General features: G+C 48.5%; 2 protein-coding genes across 4 annotated transcripts; both read left to right on the top strand.

Annotated features, from left to right (window-relative positions):
• Positions 1-6,346: 6,346 nt before the first annotated feature.
• On the top strand, positions 6,347-12,519 carry ITGB1BP2 (integrin subunit beta 1 binding protein 2). Its single transcript, XM_058032770.1, has 11 exons — positions 6,347-6,410; positions 6,612-6,661; positions 6,748-6,804; positions 7,067-7,215; positions 7,351-7,463; positions 7,718-7,776; positions 8,776-8,846; positions 9,049-9,151; positions 10,473-10,592; positions 10,991-11,053; positions 12,244-12,519. The coding sequence occupies exons 1-11, from the start codon at positions 6,347-6,349 to the stop codon at positions 12,511-12,513; spliced, it is 1,119 nt and encodes a 372-aa protein (XP_057888753.1). The 3' UTR covers positions 12,514-12,519.
• A 1,397-nt stretch (positions 12,520-13,916) lies between these two features.
• Positions 13,917-26,650, top strand: LOC131088616 (rho-related GTP-binding protein RhoG-like). 3 transcript variants are annotated; one of them, XM_058032817.1, is made up of 3 exons: positions 13,917-13,975; positions 16,267-16,347; positions 22,143-26,650. In XM_058032817.1, the coding sequence occupies exon 3, from the start codon at positions 22,164-22,166 to the stop codon at positions 22,737-22,739; it is 576 nt and encodes a 191-aa protein (XP_057888800.1). In that variant the 5' UTR covers positions 13,917-13,975; positions 16,267-16,347; positions 22,143-22,163; the 3' UTR covers positions 22,740-26,650. The 3 variants fall into 3 exon arrangements, 2 of the variants coding, with proteins under 2 accessions (XP_057888800.1, XP_057888799.1); XR_009115132.1 differs by lacking the exon at positions 13,917-13,975 and having other exon boundaries at positions 15,964-16,347; positions 22,143-24,041; positions 26,114-26,650; XM_058032816.1 differs by lacking the exon at positions 13,917-13,975 and having other exon boundaries at positions 15,964-16,347.
• The last annotated feature ends 70 nt before the right edge of the window (positions 26,651-26,720 follow it).

Here is a 26,720-nt window from a genome sequence, read left to right on the forward strand (position 1 = left end):
AATCTTGCCACAGCAAGAACCTTTAGTTTGGTCCTGTAGGTACTCTTTAAATGCAGGGGAAGATGAAATAATCACTCTGGGGCCTTAATTAGTTTACTCCTGACTTTGAATTGGTTTTAGTTAACCTGGAATGGGGTGATAAGATGTATGGAAGAGAGGCTGCAGCCAATGCTCTTTGTTTCTTTTTCTTAATTTGTTTTCCATATTTGAAAGCATCAGCAGCTGGTTTGCTGAGATGATATGGTATCTAATGGTGGTTATCAGCTTGATTGTGAAGCATGAAGAGTTTGGTGATGTTTTTCATCTGCCTTATTTGCTAGAACAGCTCACTGTTGCAAAATCTCAAGTGAGAATGCTAATTAGCTTTTCTATTGCTGTGTGGAAGATGGAGCAGTTCTTGTAGCTTGTCTGGAAAGAGGTTGGCAGACATTCACTAGTGCCATGGCTGTTGGGTAAGTGCAGTGTTTAATTCTGAAGTGTGAAATATGAGGAGAAGAAGCTATGAAGTTGCATCCAGGTATCTGTATTACCTCCTTCACCTGCCAGTTGCTCAGTTGCTGTGTGTTACTGGGCAGCCCAAGGAGGAGTTGCTGTCCTAGTGGAACAGCAGAGCTCACATTTTCAGCATCACTCTGCTGCTGAACAGTCCTGAGCAAGTGTAAGGTAAGGATGGGTCTGGTTACTGCCTTTCCCTGGGAGAAAAGGGTGTGTGAAATCATTTAGCACTGCTCAAAGCCCATCTAACAAGATTTCAAATATTTAAAGATCTAAAGATCTTTATATAAATAAAGATCTTTATATATATAAAGATATCAAATATCTAAATATCTAAAGATCCAGTGGCAGCAATGAAAGAAAACTAAATTCTGGTATGGATCCTATAGGTAACTGTTCTTAATTTGCTTTAAAGGAGGAGACTGAAAACCTGTAACTGAGTAAGGAAATGGTAAAGCAAACCTTCACTAAGATTTTCAGAGTCATGTCAGGGACAGGCTGGCTGCAGTGCAGAGGCATTTACAGCTGGGCACAGGAGCAGGCAAGGCTGCCTCACTCCAGAGCAGTTCCTTGCCCTGCTGAAGCCCTTTGGGTTTGGTGTTGGTGCTTGCACTGCCTGTTTCAGGCAAGGAGTGCATCTCCTGAGGCTGGGCTGTTCACAGCCCTGCTGTGCTGAGGCTCAGCCCTGTGCAGGAGGGAATGCTTCCCTCTGCATGCCTTTCCAGAGTGCTGGTAATTGCACACTGATGAAATATTTTTACTCTTCTGAGGATAAACTGATGCCTTTTGCTCTCATATTTGATCAGCTGGTTTAAGATGCAGTTCTCCAGTATCAGTTTGTATCACACCAAGGACTGATGAGCAATTTGGTTTCACCACTTTGCTCTTAACTTTAAACCCCCATCATTTGTGGACTTCAGAAGTTACAACTTGTGCTTTATGCAGTTAAGTAGTGAGTGCATTTGCAAGAATCAAAGATAAATGAAAAATCCAGCTGGTATGTGGATAATTCTGTCATACCAAAGCAATAGACAAACATTTCATTTTTTTTCCTGGCACAGTGCCTCTAATTAGTGCCTCTAATTTATCACAGAAAGCTGCAAGTGATGGCATGTGCTGAACTACTTCTCCAGGGAGCTACCTTTGGGGGCTGGAAGAAGGAAGATGTGATTTTCTGTGGCCTTGCTGAAAGGAGCCATCATTCTCTCTTTTGGTCGTGATTTGGGTACCTAGTGCCAGATGTAAGTAAAAAGAGAGTGAGAAAGCAAGGAGCTCAGCCAGGCACAGCATGGTTTTGGGGCACTTCACTTCAGTTTGGCTACTCTGCTCTAAATAAGCTCACAGGGACCTTGCTGTAAAGGCAACAGGACCCTCAAAAGGAGAAGTGCTAAAACCCCACGCTCAGTGCCAGTTCAGGGTATTTCAGCCAGCAGATTTTGATTCAGGATGCCAGATAATGATATAAAATTGAGTCTTAGGAGTAGACTGAACTCTTCTGGCTCCAACTGAGGACTAAAGAGCACTTTTTGATGAGGAATATTGCATGTGCCTTCAGAGTGAGCACTACAGTGAACCAACTCCTAAAGGAGTAACTCAGCTCCAAGGAATTACCTCTGGAGCACGACACTGGCTGAACTACAGGGAGAAAATCCTTATCAGCTGGGTAGCTGGTTCCAGGTTGAGATTGTAATTCTCCAATGAGACTGAAGAGATGCAGCATTAGTCCTGTAATAACCCAAGCTGCAGAAGAGCAGTGGTCTTGAATGGAGAGGTTGCCCATACCCCCATTTCTGGTAGTTTTCTGTTTTTTTTTCAAACCTATTCTCTGAACTGTTGAGTACAAGCAGTGCAGACCCCTTGGACAGGTGGTACATAATCCCTTAGCAGTACTATCTGAAGAGTGGCCAGGCAGAGTTGCTCAACATGTGTTCTTTTGAGAAAGATTTTATTGCCCAAATAAATAAAACATTAATCCTGCCTGCTGCATACATAACAGTAACATGTTTTTTCAGGGATATCCCTTCACCTAACAAGCCTTTTGTATGGAGGAATTACTCTGTGCTCTAGAAATGCAGTGTCTTGCTGCTCCCCTGGTTCCACAGGGCATCCTGAGCGACTGAAGGGTCAGGGGTGAGCTGGGTTGGTTTCCCTGCAGGTATCCAGCATGTTCTCCCCAGGACCTTGCAGGGCTGTTTTACACTGACCCTGATTGTTCAAGGGCAAACACTTTCAGCTGGGTTTGAGAATAATTTATTCAGTTTTTTCTACTTCCTTTTTTGACCTGTTGTACATGGAATTAAGTGTACATAAAGCAAACAGGCTCTATTTTTAATTGGGACTCTATTCCTGCCTCGGGCGTTCAGAGTTTCCCCAGCCCCTGGGGTACCTGCTGTTTATCTCTGTGATGTGTCAGCCACATCAGCCTGCTGGTGTTTCCTCTGAGGTGTGCAGGGTAACCTGAGCTCCACATTCCCACTGGCACAGGCTTGGTGACAGCTGCAGCCCTGGTGACAGCTCGTGGAAAGAACAGGGAGATCTGAAACTCTATAGCTCTGCTCAGCCCCCAGGATGGCAAACCCCCCCATCACAGGCCTCTGCCCATTCCCTGGGTCCCCAGTGATCTTTCTCACCTCAGCAGAGGCTCTGGATGCCAGCAGGATTTTTTTTTTTACCCACCTTTGGGCCTGTTGTGTCAGTTGTGACCTGGGGCAGTGCTTTGGAGCCATGTGGACCATGTGGGTGTGACAAGCTCCCCCCTGCTCTCCTGTTCCCCTCCCAGCTTTTGGGTGGGTGTGGGTTTGTACACAGGCACAAAGAGGTGTGACAGTGATGCATGTCCTCCCCTGCTCAGGAGCTCACAAGGAGAAGCTGCTGGCTGTGTGCTGGTGTTGCTGCTGGCTGGGGCACCTCAAGGTGGGGGTGTCGGGGTCTCAGCTGGTCAGAGTGACCCTGAGAAAAGTTGGAAAGTCTCTTTTCCTAGCTTGAAGAAAGAGTCAGGGCTCTTCATTTCTCGGTCTCAAGGTTGTTTATTATATCTTATCTATAAAATTCCTTCTCCTGCCCTGCCGAGGTCCATCCAGCAGGACAGTTCCAGGCACTCTGCCTGCCCCAGTGCAGTGTTATGTCTTTATACTAAAAACAGCCTGTACAATATTTACAATAACTTCCCAACACCTATCACCTATGTTAGACAGTGAGCTTCTACTCTAAACCAATCCAAAAGTGCCAGCATCACAGCAGAAGATGGAGGCCAAGAAGAAGAAGGAGAAAGGCTGGACACACCCAGATCCCTCCATCTTGCCCCCCTGAATCCCCATTCTAAAAACCCCCAAATCTACTCTTTTACCTTGTGATAAATTCACTATCATTCTACTTAATTTATCACGGCTTGTTGATCTTCATATAAGGCTGGTAACTTGCTCCATGGGTCATAATCAAACCCACAGGTGTTCTGGGCTCTGTGCCAGGGTCTCTGAGACCCCTGCCAGGGGTCTTGGCTGCTCAGGACAGCCAGAGGGATGTCCTGGGCCCTGACATGGGGGTGGCAGAACTGAGCTGCAGATAAAGCAGCAGGACAGTGAGAAATAATCTGGAGTCTTCTCCCTGATAAGCTCCAGAATCCTGGCAACAGTTCACCCTAACTCTGAACTCTGGAGATACCCTTGGAATGACAGAAAATTCTTCAGGCTTTGTAGAGGGATTAAGTAGGTTAAACAAACATTGTAGGACAGGGTTAGAATTGCATCAGCCATGGCAGCCCCTGTGGGCTCAGCTCCTGAGCAGACTCCCTGGGCATCTTCTGCCTGCAGGACTTGTTCTTTGTACTCATAGTGCCAAGGATTTATATCAGCCCCAGTTCTGAACAGAAATGGTGCCCAGGTGCTGTGTGCTCCTGCAGGTCAGGACAGCACCCAGGAAAGAGCTGTCCCTGCAAACAGGAGCAGCACAAAGAAAATATTTGGTTTAGACACTAAGAGGAACTAAGTAAAACCTTTGATCTCAGGAAGGTTTCCTGTTTGTAGAGGAAAACTCTTGGGTCCCAGAAGGGGAGCAGGGGGAATGCTCAGGTCTGAGCAAACCCCTTCTGTGTACAGGGGACCCAAGTAGCATTTTGTGTTCTTCCATGGTTAAAATGATCTTCCAGGGAGCAATTTTCATCCCTGATGTGATGACAAGGGAGGATAGTCAGGTCTGAGTCTGTCTGTGCATCCTTCCTTCTCCCTTTGCACAATCTCTGCCGGGCAATGTGGGCTGTCCTAAGATAAGATGAAAGCAGCAGGCAGGTTCTGCAGGAGGAACTCACTGACTGCTTGCATGATTAATGTGTTCCAGGGATGGGGGAGCTGAGCTGTTTGTGATTGACTGTGGTGCACATCGACCTGCAAAAGGGTATGAAATGCTGCTGGAGTCTGGGCCAGCCATGCAAACTGCTCTCCCAAGGTCACAGGCAGCTTCTGGGTGGTGTTTGTCACCCCTGCCCCTCCTGGGGACACCTGCAGGGCATGCCCAGCAGAATGCAAGGAACACACAGAATACTGGAATACTCACTTTTGGAGGAGTAGTGAAAAACTGTAAGATCTGGTCAAATATAGAGATAAAATTCTAAAGCAGCCCCAAAGTTGCCTTATAGCTTTGTAATTGTGAATTCTGCAAGGTCAAAGACTGTAAATCTGCATATTTCTAGCCAAACCTGAATATTATAATCCTTTAGACAAATACTGTAGCCAAATCTGAGGTTTGGTCTGAGCCACAGTGAGATTTCTCTGTGAAGTTTAGAAAGTGAGTGAGTTTCACTGAAGCTTGTGGCTCAGTGAGAGGGATCATTCCTATATATACCACATTTTGTAATAGATGGTAGAGTTGTTGTTTAGATACTGCATTTAAAAACTGTATAAGCCATAAATCATAATTACCCCTGTAATCACTGTCTCCTGCTTCTCACTGGCCAAGAACCTTCCCTTGACCGCTCTGTTGCTCCTGGGCTGCACAAAACCAGCATTAGGAGATGTCTTGGCCACATGCACAGCCTTGGTCTGCTGGTGCCTCTGTTTGGCAGGTGCTTGTGCCCTGTGGGGCTGGGAGAGATCAGTACCAGCCAGTTTTCCCCTGTGACTCTGGGAATTGTCTTCCCTTCACTCTCAGGGCTGAGCGCTGGGGCGATGCTGTGCCCAGCAGGATGGAGGCACTGGGACAGGATCTGTGCCCAGCAGGATGGAGGGGGGACAGGACCTGTGCCTGGCAGGATGGAGGGGGGACAGGACCTGTGCCTGGCAGGATGGAGGGGGGACAGGACCTGTGCCTGGCAGGATGGAGGCACTGGGACAGGACCTGTGCCTGGCAGGATGGAGGCACTGGGACAGGACCTGTGCCGGGCAGGATGGAGGCACTGGGACAGGACCTGTGCCCAGCAGGATGGAGGCAGTGGGACAGGATCTGTGGCTGGCAGGATGGAGGCAGTGGGACAGGATCTGTGCAGGGCAGGATGGAGGATGCTGTGCTGGGCAGGATGGAGGCACTGGGACAGGATCTGTGCAGGGCAGGATGGAGGATGCTGTGCCGGGCAGGATGGAGGCACTGGGACAGGATCTCTGCACACCCCGGGCCTGGGGCCATCCTGCAGTGCCCATTCCCTGTGCTGGGCTCAGGGCCAGCCCAGGAATGCCTGTGCAGATACCAGAGGCCCCCCCAGCTGCCCTGTCCATCTTTAGCCCTGTCTCGGGTTACCGGCCGCCTCCAAAGGCAGGCACGGCCAGCCCGGCCCCCGGGCAGCGCAGGGGGGTCCGGCAGGGCTGGGGCCGATGGCATTTCTGAGGAAGGAAGGGCTGAAGGACGCTGCCAACCCGCCTGAGCCATGGCCCTGCTGTGCTACAACAAGGGCTGCGGGCAGAGGTTTGACCCCGAGCACAACGCCGAGGGTGAGTGAATTCGTGTGCCTGCCACCGAGGGAATAATGGCAATTATTGTGTGCTGCTTTCCTGGGGTGTGCCCAGCCCGGCACAGGCACCCAAATGGCAGGAGCTGCCTCTGGAGCTGCCTCTGGAGCTGCTGGCTGTCTCCGGTGGCTCATGGGCAGGATTGCTGCTCCTGAAAGCTCCTGCCCTGTTTTCCCTTTCCAGATTCCTGCCTGTATCACCCCGGTGTCCCCATTTTCCACGATGCCCTGAAGGTGAGTGGGGCAGCAGCTGTGGGGAGTGCCCTTGTCCCCAGCAGGACTGCCCACAGCTGACCAGCCTGTCGTGTCCTGCTGTCTAGGGCTGGTCTTGCTGCAAGAAACGCACGACAGACTTCTCTGAGTTCCTCTCCATAAAGGTGAGTGACCTGCCAGTCCAAATGCTGCTCCTCCATCTTTCATCCTTTCCTTCTGGCCCCTGCCCAGTGCTGTCCCACCCTGTCCTGTGTCAGGGATGTCCCTTGTCCCCTGCCAGCCAGGGATTTGCATCTGCTTCCAAGGACGTTCCAAGCAAGGTCAGAGCCCATCTCTGCCACCTCATCACAGCAACTCACGGGGTTTGGGGACAGCCACCAGGCTGAGGAGGACAAAGCAGTCACGGGGCTTGTCTCTGCTGCTCAGGGATGCACAAAGGGGTTTCACAGCAAGGAGAAGCCCCCTGAGCCCTCCAACCAAGAGAAGAGCTCAGATGAACCAAAGGCCAAGCCAGTGAAGGAGATCATTGTCCAAGGACCAAAATCAGCTGAGAAGATGCTGCGGGAAAGACCAAGGTGAGAAAGGCTCAGCCAAGTCCTGCCCTGCTGTGTCACTTCTGTGTGTGCCCTGCCCTGCTGCTCTCTCAGGAGAGGCAGTGACACTTAAATCACAGAAAAACCCACTTGGCCTTTGCTGCTGCTGTTTCCCAGCTCTGATGAGCCAAGACAACTGCTGCCAATTAAAGTATCCAGGTCTCTGGAGCAGGCACTGGAGAAACTGAACGTGTCCTCTGAGGACAGGACACTCGAGAGCTCTTGTACAGGTAAGGACAAGCTGATGGATGGCACTGGGGGTGCACATGGCAAATTCAGCAGGGGGTTTGCATGGCAGGCTCAGGGCAGTCAGTGAGTGCTGCATGTTCAGCTACCTGCAAAACTGCAAAACTACAAAAGTGCATCTTGGAGGCTCATTGGGATGGTCTGTGCTCAGCTGGGGAGCTGGCAGAGGGTTGGCTGAGGATTTGGGGCAGGCATGGGCAGTGTGTGTGTCCTGGGTGAGGTTGTGTTGGTCTCACAGGTGAGGAGGCTGCCCAGGTGAGAGCTGGCACCACGTGCAAGAACGCAGCCTGCAAGGCGGTGAGTACCTGCAGGGACCCAGCTTCACCCTCCTGTGCCTTTATCCCCTCTGTGCCTTCACCCTCCTGTGCCTTTATCTCCTCTGTGCCTTCACCCCCCTGTGCCCTTACCCTCCTGTGCCTTCACCCCCCTGTGCCTTCACCCCCCTGTGCCTTCACCCCCTCTGTGCCTTCACCCTCCCGTGACCCTCCAGGAGCATCACAGGTCCCGGTTCAGGGCAGGTACCAGGCAGGTGGAAGGTGGCAGTGCCCACCTGCTCCATATTCTCATCCCACCCTGGCAGCAGCCACCTCTGTCACCTCCCACGCACTTTCCTGCAAGAGGCTTCCACATTGGTGGTGGATTTATATTTCAGTGCTGCTTGCAGTGAAATACAGCACATATTCAGGGTTGGGCACGTAGGCAAAATGCACATGGAGCAATTCCCACCTGCCTTGAGCTGATGCAGCTCAGCCCAATTTCGCTCCCACCCGAGGCTGCCTTGTGGAGCACTGCCTGCCTCAGGATGAGTGGGAGGGTGCAGCTGTGGCAGGGATGGGATGCTTGGAAAGCTGCAGTGAGGGAGTGGGGAGCAAAAGGCAGGAGGCAGATGGGGCCATAAGGCTGGCATAGCCTCTGGAAAGGAGAGGAGAGGACAGCAATGACAAATCACCCCCTGCACCTCAGAGTGAGTTTCTGTGGTGTCTAAATGTGCCCACTGTGCTTGTGTTGCCAGGCCCTGGGCTGGCAGCAGGCTGTGTGTGGGAGAAGGGTGCAGAAGGGCTGCTGGCAGGGTGGCAGGGTGACGCTGTGGCCCTGGCAAGGTCGGGGTGGCTGCCCTGTGCCATCAGGGAGCAGCGATGGGTGCTGGGCTGCTGCCTGGGCATGGTCCCAGAGGGAATCCTCACAATGCTAGGCCTGGAAAAAGGGTGATGTTGGGCATTGATGAGTGGACACCTGTGCCCCATTACCCTATGCCAGAGACACAGACAGAACTTTCCTCTGCTTCTTTCTCCACAGATCTACCAGGGCCCAGAGAGTAACACAGAGGTTTGTACGTTTCATCCTGGCGTTCCTGTCTTCCACGAGGGGTAAGAGAAAACCTTTTCCCAGAGCAAACTGACCCTGCCATGGCAAGGAGGTGGCCCCAGCAGCACGGGCACTGCCACTGTGGGTGACACCCTGCAAGGGGACAGGGGCAGCTCCTGCTTGTGAGCCCCTCTGCCTCCTCCCCACCCTGCTGTGGTCCCTCTCCTGCTCCTGACCCCACTCAGGCCACCCTGCTCTCCTCAGGATGAAGTACTGGAGCTGCTGTGGAATCAAAACTACAGATTTCAGTGCCTTCATGGAGCAGCCAGGCTGCAGCCGTGGGCGTCACTGCTGGACAGAAAAGAAGGTGAGGGGCTCTCAGCACAGGCAACTCGTGTGAGCCATTGGCATTATTGGCATTTGAGGGTGCTCCTTCCATGCTCTGTATTCACACAGGTTTCTGCATTTTATTGTCATAATATCTGTAATTGCTGGCAGATGGGTGCACAGGTTTGAGTGGCCAATCTTCACCCATCTGCCCTTTGAGGTGCTGCTCTGCCTTCACAAGATGTGTCAGCTCTCACCCCCAATGGGCAGATGTGCAGTATAAATCTGAACAAGGCAGGACCTGGCCCTGGACACAGCATAGCCAGCATTGCAGGCTGCCACACTGAGACAGGTGGCTGAGCACAGGAAAAGTCCTAAAAAACCCCCAAAGGCATTGGCAGATGATTGCAGGTAACTGAATTTGGCTTTAATGAAGCTTTCCCTCTGCAGCTGCCTCTCAGGAGGGATCTCATCCACACCCCAACATGGTGTTGTGGCAGGCAGTGGGGACCAGATCCCAATTCCCAATACTGTGTCTGTAAGTTTCCCCAGGAAAGTTCTTGACTGGAAACAAGCTTGAGCTGGGAAAGTTCTACCAAAGCAGCCCAGGATAACCCAGAAAGTGCACTGTGTTCCTCTGAGTCAGCACTGCTCCCAGCAACCCTCTCTGAGCCCAATCTCCTCTTTGTCCTGGAGCAGAAAACATACCCTGAATGTAAAGGAGGCTGCAGAGAGGGAACTGTGATGCTGTGATTCAGGTGTTTGGTGCTAATTGTCACCTGAGGGCCAGGATCTGGGGCCAGGGCTCTCATGGAGCATTTCTGTGGCTGGCAGTGTGGAGGGCTGCAGGGGTCTGCCTCCTTGTGCTGCTCAGAAATGAGCTGGTGGGGACACAGGCCTGTCAGTGCCCATGGTGCTGACAAGGTGGACAAAGGTGAAACGTGGGGGTTTCATCTGGGGCTCACCTGACTTCCAAATGCAGCATGGTGCATGATCCATGCCCAATAACAGCCCTGCACTGCCCTCCAGGCTGAGATTCCTGGCTGTGCACAGCACTTAGGGGCTTGGGCACAGCAGAGTGACTCTGGAGCTAGGAGAGGTGTCTCTGATCTCAGAGTGCCCTGAAGGAACCCCGAGCACAGCACAGATGTCCCATGTTACATGGGATGGACAGCATGGCAGGGACTGCCCACCTTTGCACAAACCATCTCCCCTCAAAAACCTGCACAAGAGGCAGGGTTTGTTCTCCTGAGCTACCGGCACAAAGATGTGCAGGGAGCATCGCGAGGCTCAGCCGTGCCCTCTGCTGGGGCAGTGCCTGAGCCGTGCCTGCCCTGACGGGCTGCTCTCCTCCTGGGCAGGACAAGAAGGCGGTGCTGTGCCGGCAGGACTGGCACCAGACCGGCAGCCAGGTGGTGGTGACAGTGTACGCCAAGAACCCCCTGCCCGCCCTCAGCAGCGTCAAGGCGAACCGCACCGTGGTGAGTGGGGTGGGCTCTGCACGCCCACCTGCGTTTGCAGGAGCCACCTGGTGCTCTTTGGTGTCCAGCCAGACACCTGTTTGGCCCGTTGGCACTGCCAACCCGCCATCCCTGAGCTGAGAGCCTGGCGGCCCCACTGCTGCATCTGCCCAGCAGCTCTGGCTTTCAGCTTCAGGGGGTGGATTTGCTGGCTTTGGGTGCCTTGACCTGTGGCAGAGGTGAACCTGTCATGCTCTGAAAGGGGTGGAATGTTGCCAGGTGCTGAGGGCATCACCAGGCCATTACACTGGAGCCAGGGTGTGGATGCACTATGGTGCTGAAAGGCAGCTGCACTGTCTGGGGAAGAGCTCTGGCAGTGCTGTGCTGCCCTCTCAGATAATTTTCTGTTGATCTTTCAGCTCGAGGCTCATGTCATCTTTGAAGGGAATAAGATTTTCCAGGCAGAACTGGAGCTCTGGGGGGTAAGACCCTGTTTGCTTTGATTTCCCTGTTCCAGCAGCCTGCATGAGGCTGGGCTGCAGCTCTGGGAGGCAGCCTGAGCTTTTCATCCCGGGCTGGGTTGCCCAGATACAGGCATTTATGGCCACCTCTGCTGGGAAATGCCTTAGGGGCTGTGAGGAGGCTGAGGTGGCTGCACTGATTTATCCAGGGTCAGAGCTGGAGGTCCCTACCATCCCCAAAGGTGTTCTGGGTTTGCTCCCAGGCTGCCCCAAATGCTCTTTGGCCCGGCAGGTCCCTGATCCTGCTGTGAGCTGCAGGTCTGAGCTATGAGAGTGATTTTTCAGCTGCTGGCTGGCTGGGGCGAGCAGCAGCGAGCTCAGGAATTTGCATGTGCGTTTCTGGTCGGTATTTCTGGCGCTGGCTGTGCCTGCAGGCGGCGGAGGGCTGGCAGGTGTGGGCACGGCTGTGTCTCAGCACAGCTCCTGCTGGGGAGAGGCTGCGAGTGCAGCTGAGGCGAGCTGAGCTCTCCTGAGCTCTGAACCGGCGCTGTGGTGCTGCTGAGACCCTGCAATGTGAAACTCAGCTCAGCTCAGTGCAGCTCAGCTTCTCCTGGCACAGGAGGAGATTTCTCCTCTGGCAGGGCTGAGTAGGTGATAGTCTGTGACTTACTGTGTAATTGGTTTGAATCTACTGGTGGGATGTCACTGGGGCTGAGTACGAAAGATCACACCTGATAATCTTAACAAAATTACAAATACAAAAATTAGAGCGGTTTCTACTAGAGAAAATAACATCGTTGTAATCAATTTTTACAGCAGCACAAGCAGTTCTCAGGCACACACAACCTTTTCCAGTATATAGGAGCACAGTTTTCTGGTCAATGAATGGATGAATTTCGAAGTGGCAAATTTGGATGAATTTCGAAGTTCAGTGTCTAGACACACTGGGCATTAGCAGTATTGCTTTCACAAATGAATCCCAGCTGTTCTCTAGTAATGCAGGATTCTAAGTTTACTGCTTGCCATCTTTCATTCACCTTTCGTGCCCACACCCCTTTTGAAGGGTAGAGCACTGTTTTTTCATTATTTAATCCTAGTGCAATGATGGGTTGGATAACGTGAACAGTGGCCACATTAGAAGCAGGATCATAGGTGAAATTTACCATAGTCCATTTATCTGACTGGCTCACTGTGCCTTTCCCCCTCCCTAGACCATTGATGTGGAGAGGAGCTTTGTGAGCATGGTCCCAGCCAAGGTGGAGATCACGCTCTGCAAAGCCAGCCCAGGCTCCTGGGCCAGGCTGGAGCTCCCCCAGAGCAAGCTGCAGTCCTGTGGTGAGCCAGAGAAGGAAGCTGCAAGCACAGAGGAGCCCGGGGCTGTGCAGGATGAGGACTCTGATGACAGCTTGAGCTGGTCCGAGGAGGAGGATGAAGAAGAGCTGGAGATGGGAACACCGGATCTGATAACACCGAGTAACTGATGGTCGAGTGCTTCAGCCATTCCCTGGGTCCTGTGCCTCCATCCCTTGTCCCAAGTCCCTCTCCAGCTCTCCTGGGTCCCCTGAGCTGCCGGGCACCTTGGCACCAGCTCCAGCAGAGCAGTCCTGGCCCAGAGCTGTGTGCAGGTGCAGCGTGGCCTCTCCCCGGCTCGGAGGGGACAATTAATAAACACCCAGAGCAAAGGTTGTCCTCTGAAATCCGTGACGGGCGCTTAAGAAACATCCGCGGGCCAAACCCTGCCTTGTGTCACTTCCTCTTCTGTGCCTGCCTGGGGCAGGGCAACAGGAGGAGTCACCTTCGGTGTCCCTGGGGGTGTCCAGATCCCAGCACCCTCCCTGAGCTTGGCATTTCTGGGGCGGACACAGCCTTCCCTGCGGCTCCTAGGGCTGAGCCGAGTGTGAGCTCTTGCCGTGTCCCCCGCCCGGGCCCCGCGGCTTGGTCGGGACACGGTGACCGCGGGCACGGGAGTGTCACCGCCGCCGGCAGCCAAAGCGGAGCCGTGGCGTTCGTGCCCAGCCCTGAGAGGCGTGAGACCGCCCGGGGCAGCGGCGGGATGCGGAAGGCGCCGCGGGCCGGGCGGAGGCGGGGGATGCCCGCGGGAGCTGCGCGGGGTAACGCGGCACAGTAACGGGAACGGGAACGGGGGCGGCGCACGCCGGGAACCGGAGCATCCACCCTTGTGAAAAACCCAGCAATCTTCTGCCACGGCGCCACTAAATTGCACAGTGTAGAGAAAGCAAAAGCAAACACTCACTTTTGCCATTCTTTCATTTTGCTAGCATTATCTTTATTAAGGATATATTGTCCTTATTAAGGATACATGTTACGTGTTTGTGGCTGTGCGTATTTCTGCGTATGAGGTTTGAAGTGAATCTACTGCGAAATCATCCAAAGTCAGAGAAAATATGTAATATAATGTAATATAATGTAATATAATGTAATATAATGTAATATAATGTAATATAATGTAATATAATATAATATAATATAATATAATATAATATAATATAATATAATATAATATAATATAATATAATATAATATAATATAATATAATATAATATAATATAATATAATATAATATAATATATATTCGGACAAGGCATAATTACAAAATAACGAATTTAGCATCCGCAGGAGCACAGGGGGGCGGATGGCGGGGCTGTACCGGAGCACTCCAGCCAGCGAGGCCGTAGCCCCGGGCCGGGCCCGGGGGGATGCTCCATTCCGTTCCGTTCCGTTCCGCTCCATTCCGTTCCGTTCGGCTCCGTTCCGCTCTCCGGGGCCGCCGCTCCCCGCGCTCCGCCCGCCCCGGCCGCGCGCGCCCCCTGGCGGCTCCCGGGGCGGCGGCGGCGCGGAGGGCGCGTGCGCGCGGCGGCGGGCGCGGGGCGCGGCCGGGTCGGGGTCCGCGGGGAGCAGCGGGGCCGCGGGGCCGCGCCGGAGGTGAGCGCGGGGCGGCGGCGGCGGCACCGCCGGGGCGCGGGGGCGGGCGGAGAGGAGCGGCGGGGCCCGGAGAGCCCGCGGGAAGGGCGGGGGAGCGGCGGGCCCGGCGGGGGAGCGGCGGGCCCCGCGCGTGGCCGCGTGTGTTCCCGCCCGGCCGTGCCGGAACATCCTCCGTGCCCGGCCGCGCTGACAGCGGGGCGCGGCCCGCGGCCTCCGCCCGGCCGGCCCCGCCGCTCCCGAACCGGGGCACGCTGTGGGCGCACCTGTCCCGGCGGGACGCGGCCGGCTCCGGGGCAGGGCAGAGCAGGGCAGGTAGCCCGGCGGTACCGGGGCTGCTCCGCCGCAGCAGCGTGGCGGGCCGGCTCCTGCGTGCCCCCAGGGCTTCGGGAAGGGATGCGCGCCCGGCTTCGCGCTGGGCGGTGCGGGCGGAGCTGCGTGTGGCGGCCGGGGCCCGGGGGTGCTGGGGAAGGGCTTGGAGCGAGCCTTTATCTGCTTCGGGAGTGCGGGGCAGGGCAGGGCAGGGCAGGGCAGGTCGCGCTCGCCCCGGTGCCGCGGGGTGCCCGGGCTGGGCTGGGCTGGGCTGGGCTGTTCGATGCCAGCGCGATGCTAATCCCGATCAGGAGCGCCGCGACAAATTTAAGGCGACCTCTGCTCCCAGCGAGTGTCATAAAACGTTGGCACGAGATGAGGCAGCCTTTGGGAAGGTGCCTTGCCTCGCTGCTGGGAGCGAGGATAGGGAAGGATAGGAAGGTTGGATTTGTTCTCCAGCAGCTGGCAGAGCGCTGTCTCAGGAAAGGCAGTGCAAGGTGGTGACCTAACACACTCAGGGGGTGCCAGGTATGGTCTCATTTAGCAGCTGCCAGGAGCTGCCCTTCGTCGCTCAGTGGTTTTCTTCTGCGCGCTGGGAACTTTCAGTTTTATAGCAACCTGCGCTGAGTTCCTGCTTAACCTCAAACCTCGAGAAGCAATGCTGCTTTTTATTTGTTCTGAACTTCTCTCTTTCTGTTTTTTTCCCCTGTGTTGTTTTCTGGTTTTGTTTGGTTTTGGGGTTTTTTTTTTGTTTTCTTTTTTTTTTTCAAGAAGCAGTGAGTAATCAGTATCTGTTTATTCTTTATAGATGCTTGCAATTTCCACCATAATTACCCTGAGTTATAAAAAAAGCTTTAAATGCTTTAATTTAAGAGTTTTTATGTGTACCTTATGCTTGCAATGTGTGTCCTGGGCTGGGGTGCAGTGCTTCTTGTGGCAGCATCGTTTGCTCTTTGCCCCAAGCTCATTTTTTGATTTTTAAAAAGCTCTTCCGTGTAAGATGTAAAATACATCACTGGAAGGCATACTTTGGAGCCAGTTTGCCACTGTTCACCAGCACAGCGGTTTTCCTACAAGGAATTCAAGATCATGAGATACATTTTAGATTATTATTTCCATCTAAAAAAACTTTTAAATATTATTCATGGAAGGAACTTTACAGAGACCCTGGAAAAACAACAAAATATGCGGTTTGCAGTTAGGAGGAGGAAGCTGAACGTGTGGTTTGATTTGTTTATGTGATGAGGCTGTGATTCTTCTGGGGTCCAAAGTATTTTCACACAATCTGGTGCCACGTGAAGATTTGTACCTCTACAGGGAATGTTTTTTTTATTTTACATGCCAGTTTGTGTAAATCTGATGAACTGCTGAGAGGCTCCTTGACTCTGGTAACATTTGCTCACATTTTCGAATTGCAATGCTTGATGCAAATGAGACTTGGCAATGGTTGCAGTATTGTAGTGCACAAGCCATGATAAAATACATGAGTGCATGCATTAACTCCTGTCTTAGTCATACCAAAACTCTTTGAAAAAATTGGTATTGATTGAGCAAGTGCATTTTTGTTTGTTTTTGTTTGGGGGTTGTGTTTGTTTGTTTGTTTTGGTTTTTGTGTTTTGGGTTTTTCTGTTTTTGCTTGATTTTGTTTCAGTTTTGTTTTTGGTTGGGTTTTGTTTGGTTTTATTCTTTGTTTATTCTTGTTTGTGTTTTTATTTGTTATTAAATCTCCCTCCCTTGCCCTCCCCATCTCCCCAGTGAAATTTGGGGGTGTAAGAGGAGGACTCAGAGAGGTGCAGTCCAATGGAAAGTGTGGAAGGGCTGTTTTTCTCACAGAAAGCAGCTTAGATTTTCCTGGTGTAACGTTGCCCTTCATGCACAACAGTGGCTTTGTTACAACTGAGACTGCCAGCAAATGCCAGGTGACAAAAGATGATAGGAAGACACACTAACAGTTTTTTATTTTTCTTTTTCCCCTCAAACAGGAATCCAGAATGCTTAAACTGAATTTATCATTCATCCTGCAACGAGCCTAAAACGCCTCTCCACAGAACTTTATGTCTGAGGTACTGTTTGTTTCTTTTAGCCAACAGTAGTGACTAAAACCTTGTCAGAATCTATGGAAGGTGGGAAGGACATGGTTATTAACTTTTCATGAGCTGACTGTGAACCCCCAGGACCAAGTTGCTTGCATTGCCTAGGAGTGAGTTAGTGAGTGTGGGCACAGCAGCCTGCAGCCCTGGCTCCTGTTCTTACACCTTTGCTCACCATCAAAGGGACACTTGTGTTCAAATAAACTCTGAAGGATCCCTGCCTTGATTAATCCATGACTCTGCACGTGCTTGTAGGAGGGAAATCCAAGTTTAATACTCTGCAGCTTTTGATTATGGCAGTCATGTTCATTCACTGGGGATCCAGATATCTGCTGGAGTCTTGGCTTTGAGTTCCTGTGGGCTGTGCAGCTGCACCTTGTCACAGTCTTATTGCATCAGCTGTGCATCTCCTCCCTGAGCTAATGCCCTTTGGAAATATTAATGATCCATTCAGGATCTTGGATTCATGGAATTGAACGTGTTTGATGTTTGGTACTAATATCATTGCTCTGCTGTAAAGTTTGGGGTATAAGTGCCTGTAGTAGGATGCTTGTGTAGGTGAGTTGCCCAAATACCTCATGCAGAAGACTTCATTTTCACTGTAATTTCCTAAGAAATATTGCTTTTGTGTGTTTCATCCCTGAAAAAAAAAAATCTTTTAATCAATAAACCAATTTCAGCCTTGTTTGACAGAGGCAGAGGTTTTAAAAATATTATTTGAAATGTTTTGAGGGGGTTCTTTTATTTCCTAGAAACAACTTTTTGTGTCAAAAGGCATGAAGGGCTTTCTAGCATTGGCACTGAAGGAGCAGCCAGCAAGAATTGCACTCCTGTTGTGTGCTTGGGAGCTGAATTTATAGGCAAAGAGCTTGGAAGAGAGCAAGCTCCCTCGGTTCTGTTGTTCACATGGAGCCTGGGTGCTGAAATGCACAGTTCCTGCTGTGCTGCTGAAATCTGCCTTCCCCTGTGGGTTTTTCCCCCTTTCACAGCCACCCAGACTGTTGCAGTTTTATTTCTCTTGCAGGTGAATGGTAGGACAGAAAGTGGTGTGAAAACTTTGAGAGGCACTGAGAAGTCCAAGTAGGTCACTCACTGCTGAAGGATATGAGGGATGAGGTCTCCTATTTAACTTTTTCTGCTCTTTCTTGGCGCACATTCTGAAAGCCTGGCACTTCTCCACCCCTTTGGCACTTGCCTAAAACAATGGCAAGTAAGCTGAGCTGTTGTGGGATAGTAACAGAGTCTTGATTAAATTGCTGAGAGCCCCTTTCTCTTCCCTGCTGGGGCTGGTGGGTAAGCTGCACATGTGAATTAACTCCTTTGCATGGCGTGATATATTTAGAACTGCCCTGTCCACCCAGTTCTTTGTTGAAAGTTCCTGCCTGACTTCATGTTTCAGGCAGACAGAGTGAGTTGTCTCTGATCTAGTTTTTGTTACTGAAAGATGAGCAATTAAGTTGTTTCAATTTCTTAATTCCTGCCTGCCCCTGGTAAAGCAGGATCTGGTTCTCCAAAACAGCGAGGGCCTGATGAAAGTGATGGCTGAGCAGAATGACACAGCTCAGTACAGCAGATTTCAGCTGAATTCGAGAGTTTTCTGCTCAGATTTGGCCAGAATGGGGCCCTATCTAAATGGTATGAGAAGGAAGGAAGAGCAGACAAACTCAGTGAGAGTGAGTTTATCAGAGAGCAATATCAGAGCTAAAATCCACCTCACAAAGAGCATCTGATGTTAGCAGAGGCAGAGGCGTGTCCTGCTAAGAAGTTCTGCAAAAGGGTTTTAAAAGTGTAGGAAGTATAAAAAACATAAATCTAGAAAACTACAAAAGGAATCAGGTTCCTGTTTTCTCTCTGTTTTCTGTCACTGTATTCTCCCTTCCCTCAGCAGACGGGAACTTCCCCTCAGGAGTGTTGAGGGAAGATCTAGAAGTTGTTTCTCTACCACAAAAAAAAATCTGATGCAATGTGGAGTTATTGTGTGTCTGTGTTCCAAGCAGTGAATTTCCCCAGCAAATGTTCATCTGGAGAGCAAACTGTCCATGTTAATGATACCAGAAAATGCTTAATTAGGTCAGAACAGGAGCAGCTCTTCAGGTGATGTCTTGACATGTTGAAATCTTGCACATTCCAGAGGAAGTGCCAGGTGTGCAGGCAGTGAAGTCAGACTTTGCAGCATCTTCTGAGGAGGGAACTAACCCAAACAGGGAATGCCAGTTTTCAAATTCAAAGCCATTGATGGACAAGATAGAAATAACTCTTATCTAAGTATTTTTGCACAACATTTCTGAGTGGGATGATTTGGTGTGGTTTTTTTTTTCTTTTTTTTTTTTTTTTTTCTGATTGCTTTTTAAAAAAATGATTACTTAATTTGAAAATTATTCCTATTCTGCTGTAACTGCTAGAACCTCAGCTGCAATAAAAGTCCTTTCCCTGCAAGGACTAAGGAACCCAGATTACCTCTCACTACTTTAGATTTTCTGTTCACTTGTTTCTTTAGCTGCATAACCTTTCAACTTGGCTTTGAAGCTTGTGACCAGCTTTCTGTTTCTAAATTGAGGTTTTTTATCTATTGACATGTTAATCTGTATTTTTCTTTCATTTTCTTGTTACTTGTCATATGTGTAGTTTTTCTCTCTAAAATTTCCCCAAAAATTCTTGAGTAGGTCACCAAAAAAATCCCAAACAAACCCTAAACCAATTTTCCTACTCTTGGTAATTTTTGTTGGTAATTTTTTTTTGGAGTATGGGATTTTTTTTTTCAATGTATATTTATATTTAGATAGCATGCAGTGCCAGCTTCAAGGGTGCTTAAGAAATAGGGATTTTCCATGCAAATTTGAACCCAGGCTTTTTTACTATCTTATGAGAGTTTTATTGTAGCCAAATTGTTTACTAAAAAAATAATAGAGATTTCATACATTATGAGTTATTAAGTACATTATTAAGTACATGGATTTAATAGAAAAGACCTGATGGAGGGAATATTAGTTTGCTTGGTTGTGACTTAAATTAAAAAACTCTTTGTCTTCCATATATAAATCTTTAACCAAACTACCCTTGCTCACAACATAATTTTCTACAGTCAAGTAGCTTTATTCTACTCTTTACTTTTTGATTAATTAATCTAAATTTTGTGTTTCAATACAAGGAATGTGTATCCTGGTGTGTGTTTGTTTTTCTGTATTGCAAATGCCACACACGATTCCTTTCAGCTCAGGCAACCTCCTTTAAAGGGGCCCTTCAGAGAATCATACTTAAAAGCCTACAAGCTCTTTAGCTGTGTTTGTGTAGTTAATGCTTTGCCCAATGCCTTGGCAGGTTTGCCTGGAGTTATTTCCCCTTGCAAATGCTGCTCTTCTAAAATCCGAGTTTTAGTGGGGTAATTCAAGGTATTAGTGCCCTGAAAAGAGCATTCATGTTTCAGGCTTTTTTTTTTTTTTTGTTACTTTATTACTGATTTCCAAGTTGAAATCTGTAATAGCCTTAAATAAAACACCAACAAAGTAATCTTTGAGTAACACAGTTTCATTAGACATTTTGAATCAGATTGTGTTAGCTGCTGCTGGTGGCTTTGGAGTTTTTCCATTTGGGAAGCTGTGCTGTCTGAGGGTGCTACTGTGATGTCCCTCCAGCCATGGGCAGGCTTTGGGGTGCAGTTTGGGGATACCCTGTCACCCTGTGCAGAGCTCTGGACACCAGTGCACAGAGATTTAAGAGATGTGAGTCCCCGTTTGGGTTTTCAAGGGAGATCTGTTTACAAGTATTTGTAATTTGTTTATTTGGGAAACCAGGGGTTGGGCATATAAAAGGCTTTGTGCATCATCTGGTTTTTGTTGCTGGCTTAGCTCTGCCATCTCCGTGATGTCACTTGTTAGTGACTGGTCAAAAGGAATTGTCTGTTGCACAGATAGTTCATTTGGGGAAAAACCTTTGCTCTGGAAGCAGTGGTGTTGGTCAGCACTCGTTTCTGGCACAGCACGTTCTGGTAGTTCAGGGGTTTGATGCAAGTGCAGCAGTAGCAGCACAAGGTGCAGGTTCCCTCCTACCATGTGTGGTTTCCACAGGGTCTGTGCAGGTACACTGATGCTTCCTCAGCACTGTGTGTTGTAGTGAACAGTCAGTGTCACTCCAGTTGCAGCTTTGTGCAGGTAGCCCATTTTCACTTAGTTCAGAAGAATCGTGTGCTCCCATTGAGAATGTGGCTGCAGGTAAAGGTTTTGTCTAAAAGGACAAAGCTGAGGCTTAAATGGGAATGAATTGTTGATTTGTTTGGATGGTCTTATGTTCTGCATTGCCTTTGCTACTCTGATGGTGTTGGAGCTGAGAACTTTCTGGAATATGGAATCAAAATAGTTTAGGTGGGAAGGAACCTTTGAAAGTCATCTGGTTCAACCACCCTGCAGTGAGCAGGGACACCTTCAGTGAGATCAGCTTGCCCAGGGCCCCATCCAGCCTGGCCTTTCCAGGGATGGGGCAGCCACAGCTTCTCTGGGCAATCTGTGCCAGTGTTTCACCCCTCTCTGTAAATAACTTCTGCCTTATATCTAATCTAAATCAATCTTTTCCTAGTTTAAAGCCACTGCCCCATGTTCTATCATAACAGGCCTGGCTAAAAAGTTCTTCCCACTATTCTCTTCTGTTTGAAGCAGGGTATTTTCTGCTGTTTGCAAGCTGAGGATTGCTGATAGTACCTCAAAGGCATTTGGGTGAGAAGGCAGATGCAAGTTCCTTCTTGTTCAGGCTAGCAGTGGAAGCTCCAGCACTCAAGAAATGTACAACAAATGACTGCTTGTAGTTAGTTCCCTGCTATTTTCAAACTTCTTGCTGTTCATGTGATGAAAGTTTAAAATTAATTGTGTTTTAGACTGTATTAGTTTGATTGTCAAACCTACCTTTCACACATCAGTAAAGGGATATGGAAAACCTCAAAGTGTCAAATATCTCCTGAGTAACAACTCCCCAGGAAAGCTGTTTGACTGCTGATCTTTTAGGACATGTATTTTTCTCATGCTCATTATTTAGAGGACACCAAATAACTCAAGCCTATTAAATCCTGCTTGTTCTGTCAGTGATTAGTGAGTGTAATCTGTTCTTGGCTTCTTTAGAAAAATTCTTTATGGATTCTAATCTGGGTTACTATGGCTAGTTAGATTTCAAAGAACAGCTTTTCTTGAGTGTGCTGCTTTCTGAACCTTTTATCTGGTGTCCTGTAAATAATGTAGTTTATTCAGGACTGATTGATCTGAGTGTAGTGAATTATTATTGTAAACAGTAGCAGTGCAGCCCAGAAATTAATATCTTGATTTTATTTCTAACTTTTGGACCTTTCTTTGTGGTAAACTGTTCAGATAGCAGCCTGTGTAGGCAAGTGTGAGTGTTGGTGCGTGTGTTTGTACAGAGGTGGATGTGTGAACCTACAAACGACAGAGTATCTTGTTACTGGGTCACAATCCCTTTCCACTTGCAGGTGCCTCTGAGGACTTGTCCTTTTGCCTGTGGGAAACAGTCTGGCAGTAAGGCAAGACTGTGGGAATTTGGCTAATTTGTACTTACATGGTTGGAATGCAGCCAGTTGTCACTTAGCTCTCCACTCATTGCATCTCCATTTCACTATTGTCTTTGTAGCCCCGAGCTCTTCAGAGTGGCTTGAGACACTGAATGTGATAAGAAAATCCTCAGCTATATTAAAAACACTTGCTAAAGCTTATCTTTACAGTGCCCACCACTGAGTGTGCTTTGCCTGACTCCCCTCTTCTTGCTTTGAGCAGGACTCTGTTTCTGGGTGAAGGATGCAGACTATAAAGTGCGTGGTGGTCGGAGATGGCGCGGTGGGAAAAACTTGTCTGCTCATCAGCTACACCACCAACGCCTTCCCAGAGGAGTACATCCCCACCGTGTTTGACAACTACAGTGCCCAGATGACCGTGGATGGCCGGACAGTCAGCCTGAACCTCTGGGACACTGCGGGCCAGGAGGAGTACGACCGCCTGCGCACGCTCTCCTACCCCCAGACCAACGTCTTCATCATCTGCTTCTCCATCGGCAGCCCCTCGTCCTACGCCAACGTCAGGCACAAATGGCACCCTGAGGTTTCTCACCACTGCCCCAACGTCCCCATCCTCCTGGTGGGCACCAAGAGAGACTTGAGGAGTGACCTGGAAACGGTTAAAAAGTTGAAAGAGCAGAGCTTGGCTCCCACCACCCCGCAGCAGGGGACTTCTCTGGCCAAACAAATTGGAGCAGTCAAATATTTGGAGTGCTCAGCGTTGAATCAGGAGGGTGTTCGGGAGGTGTTTGCTGAAGCTGTCCGTGCAGTTCTGTATCCTGTGACAAAGAAGAACACAAGGAAATGTGTCCTATTGTAGTTGCCTTGGGTGATGGATGTTGGGAGTTGACTAGAATCTTGGAGGGCTTTTTAACGAGTTAAATTGAAGATTTGCATCTTGCACTAACAGCTCTAAGCAGAAATGGTTTATACAATGAATCTTCTTGCAGTCTTACTGCTTCAGGGAAACTGAAACGGAACAGATTGGTTTTTTTTTCCAACTGAGAGGTCAAATACCTACTCTATTTCTAAAGTTCCAGGCTCCAGCTTCTCCAGGGATCACTTGATTATTTTAGTGGAGGAAAATAAAAGAGGAGACCTCTTTGAAGCCACTTCTTTACTAGATAGCCATCAGTTACTAGATTTGCAGAAAAGCACAAATCCTGATAACTTTGCTTTAAGTGTAGCTGCTGCTTTTCCCATCCTTTATTCACTGATTGAATTTGTTATACAAACAGAAGTCTGGCTGTCCAGTTGTCTTGTCAATTTAAAGCTTGAAAACAATTTGTTTACTTGCAAAAATGCCTGAACTGAGATTCACCTTGTAGTGAACTGTGATTGATTGTATGAAGAGTTAGCATTAGGCATGGTTAATACAATGAGCAAGACCAAGTGAATACCTGCAATGATTTATTAATAGAAGCAGGAGCTGATTTCTCCTTATGTAAGGAACTTAGAATAATGATGACTCACTCAAATGAGTGATTTTCATAGTTTTGAGGTGGCGAAGTGGAAGAGTAGTTTAGATTCAAGTCTTCCGTAATCTTCTAAACTGAGATTTTATTTCACTGTCCAAAGAGACTTTGCACCCTGAGAATAAAGTTCTAACAATTGCCTTCTCAGGCTGACTGAGGTATTTGGGATGACACTTCTCAAAATGAGATTTTCAGTGTAATCCCTTTGATGAATCCCAGAGACTTGACAGCAGCCTGTTTGCTTTTGAGGAATGAATTGCTTCAATTCCTAACATTCTCGGGGCCACCATCTCAGATTTTTATGGCAAATTCCTTAGTTGTTTTTCTGTGAGAAGGCTGACAGAAAATTTAGAGGTTCTGTTTACAGGAACCCCTGCTTCTTCCTGTTTTCAGTTCAGTCTGTAATGGTTAGCCAGTCACTGGATAGGATTACCTGGGTGGGTTTTTTCCTCTCCTGGATGCTCAGTTCTTATGAACTCTTTTTAACTGAACTTCTATTTACATACTTTTTAACCTTCTTTAGCAGCTCTAGTAAGTGGCAGCTGGCTTTTATTTTCAGGATGTGCACTGTTCTTTATGTGTGGTTCCGGGACCAGCTGAGGAGTGAGCGCAGAGCCCTTCCTTAGACTCAACCTTCCAGCTCCGTGGTATGAAAGCAGCATGCTTCAAAGATACTTTGTGTGAAACCACTGGTGCTGGACTGGGCTTTGTTGTCTGAAGTTGACAGTGCTGTCTTTGTCTGGCTGCAGCCTCAATTGGTCATTCAGAACTTGCTTTTTTCTTGTGATTCCCACACATGCGAAACTGCACTGGTGTATACCCTGGTCAGGAAAAAAAAAAAAAGTGCCTCATTTTAGCAGGATAACAGAAAATACATCAACGAGGGTATTAGGGATCTTGTGTTAATTTGACCTTGCTTTATCTGATGCTGGCAAAAATACCAGGTGGATGGAAATGTTGGTATTTGTGCCTTAATTCCACTATTTGGGTAGAAATGATGGTATTTGTGCCCTAATTCCACTGTTTGGATAGAAATGTTGGTATTTGTGCTCTATTCCACTATTTGAAGAGGATGTGCCTTTCTTCAGCTGGTGTAACTGATGCTGATGCTAACTGCAGTTTTTTTAATCTGACACGTGCTCATTTTGGTGCTGCTTTAGCCAATTGCAACCCACAGATTACAAACTGCAGTTAATCCAAATACTGGTGCCTGTGGTCAGTGAACCAACACAGAGTTCCAAACTGAGCACAGGCAGTACCAAAACACCCTTTCTGCAGGATGTTTGCAGAAGCCTACACACTCTGCACATTTTTCTTCACCAAGTGCCATTGCCTGGAGTGCTTTGTGTCCCTTGCACTTGCAGAGGAAGTGCTGTTCCAGATGTGGTTCCTGCCCTGAAGGCTGCGAGGGTGTAGAGAATTCACTGAGATAACCTCTACTCACCACCTTCTGCCTTTGCTTTAGCTGTAGGCCTGTAGTGTGGGCTGGGCTTGCAGGCAGCAATTAACTCTGTGCCTTGTAATTCAAGATTATTTTCTGTAGGTAAATTTCAGTAACTGAGTAAATAGACTTTATCATGTTTAAAATGTATTTATTTAAGCCAGTGCACGTGGTTTGTTTTAATGCTGGTCAGACCTAAATCAACTGTCTAGTGACCCCGGTGCAAGCCCATAACCTTTGCTTTATTCAGAAATGTACTTTTAAAAGTCTGTGATACGTTTGAACTAGTCTTAAGAGGTGCCTGAAATTAAAAGTCTACCTTTTTTTTTTTTTTTTTTTTTTTTGGCTACATGTATTTGCAGTTTTGTACTGAAGCTACTACTGTTTTTAAAATTTTTTACTTTTTTTACATACTGAAATCTTTTAATCCTGTGCCTTTTTGTGGTTATTCCTAACTGAATTACATGCATTTTGTGGAGATGAAATCTTGTGAGCAAGTATTATTGCACAACCCCTCCATTTCTGTAGGCTCAAGCAGCCATCCTGGAGTGAACTGGAAGAGAGTGTAGCGAGATAAAATTCAACTACTTAATCAATTTATTTGATTTGGTTACACTGTTGATTACATTATACCAGAACACCTTATCCCCACTTAGATTACTTAGCAAATGGATTGCACAACAGTGCTGAGGAGAATAACATGATAGTGATAAAAATGAGCAGAGGGAACTTTGAACCATCAAAGACTTTTTACTCACTTTGGAGAACCTGGTTATTTAAATGCTTTGTATTTCTGTCACCCTCTGATGGGAATAAAAGTCCTGGCTAGCAGCTGGTTTCCTCCAGCCTCTGCTTTCCATGAGGGTGAGGTTCAGGACAAATCCAGAGAGCTTTTCCTTTCAGTGGGCATTCTCCCTTCTTGATACTTTTTCCTTTTTTTCCTCCCCTGGAATCCTTGGTCCTTTTTTTGTAAGTAATCCAGTGCTTCAGTTTACTATCAGTTCTGTTTCTTCCATGCTTTATTTTTCTTCTGTGGGCAGTTGAAAAATACAGACTTCAGATAATCCCATGGCTGGATTTTGTCTTGTTTTGGGAGGTCAGAAAACTCAGTGTCGGTTTCCTGATCGGTTCAAGGTCCTTTGGTTTGTTTCTGAATAGAGATGCAATGTGTATGTCTTAATTCACAGAAGACACTCACTGTGAAGACACAGATTTTAACCTTTGCTTTGTAAATGATTTCTGAACTACTTGGTTTTTTTTTTTTTTTTTTAAATACAGCTGAAGCTGAGCAGTTCAGGAATTGTATGTCCAAAGGATATCCATGAGCTGTGCTTAGATTTGGAAGTGCTTTCTTCAGTTTACAGCTGTAGCTATTTCTATGAAATTTAAAGCAGAAGAACCTCCCTGTGCTTTGTCTCCGGGTGCTAAACCTCACTCTGTAGAACCCTTGGTGCTGCTTGGGCTGACCCAAGAAGTGGATGGAGCTCAGAGGGGTCCCAACCCCAGAGTGGGCAGCAAGGACCACCCATCAGCATGGGAGCCCAAGACTCTGAAGCGTGGTACTGATACATACACTGGCAACTTGATTTTATGCTATAAAATAATTTGTATTACATCTAACAGTTTTAAAGGATTTTTTTTTCCTCCTTTTTTATTTTATAAATTATGCATAATGACATTGTAATAAACCTTTCCTCACCTCTATGGCTGTCGCATTAACTCGCCCTGCTGTTTGTACCGCCCCTGTGCTGAAGGCAGCTCTTTCCTGTGGAAAGCCAGGCCCGGTTCTTTGAGGCAATAAAAGGAATTTTTGGCAAGGCCGGAGCGTCTGCGCTTCCTTGTGCGCCGCGGGGCGGGGCCGCGCGGGGGCGCTGTGGGCGGGCGC

The sequence above is a fragment of the Melospiza georgiana genome, chromosome 12 (assembly GCF_028018845.1).
Source record: "Melospiza georgiana isolate bMelGeo1 chromosome 12, bMelGeo1.pri, whole genome shotgun sequence".
NCBI lineage: Eukaryota > Metazoa > Chordata > Aves > Passeriformes > Passerellidae > Melospiza > Melospiza georgiana.

What these genes read in the sequence shown, in the direction of transcription:
- ITGB1BP2 (XM_058032770.1), top strand. Translation starts at nt 6,347, where the DNA reads ATGGCCCTGCTGTGCTACAACAAGGGCTGCGGGCAGAGGTTTGACCCC. An exon ending in CCCCGAGCACAACGCCGAGG is followed by an intron (nt 6,411 to 6,611) that starts GTGAGTGAATTC and finishes TTCCCTTTCCAG; the next exon opens with ATTCCTGCCTGTATCACCCC. An exon ending in ATGCTGCGGGAAAGACCAAG is followed by an intron (nt 7,216 to 7,350) that starts GTGAGAAAGGCT and finishes GCTGTTTCCCAG; the next exon opens with CTCTGATGAGCCAAGACAAC.
- LOC131088616 (XM_058032817.1), top strand. Translation starts at nt 22,164, where the DNA reads ATGCAGACTATAAAGTGCGTGGTGGTCGGAGATGGCGCGGTGGGAAAA.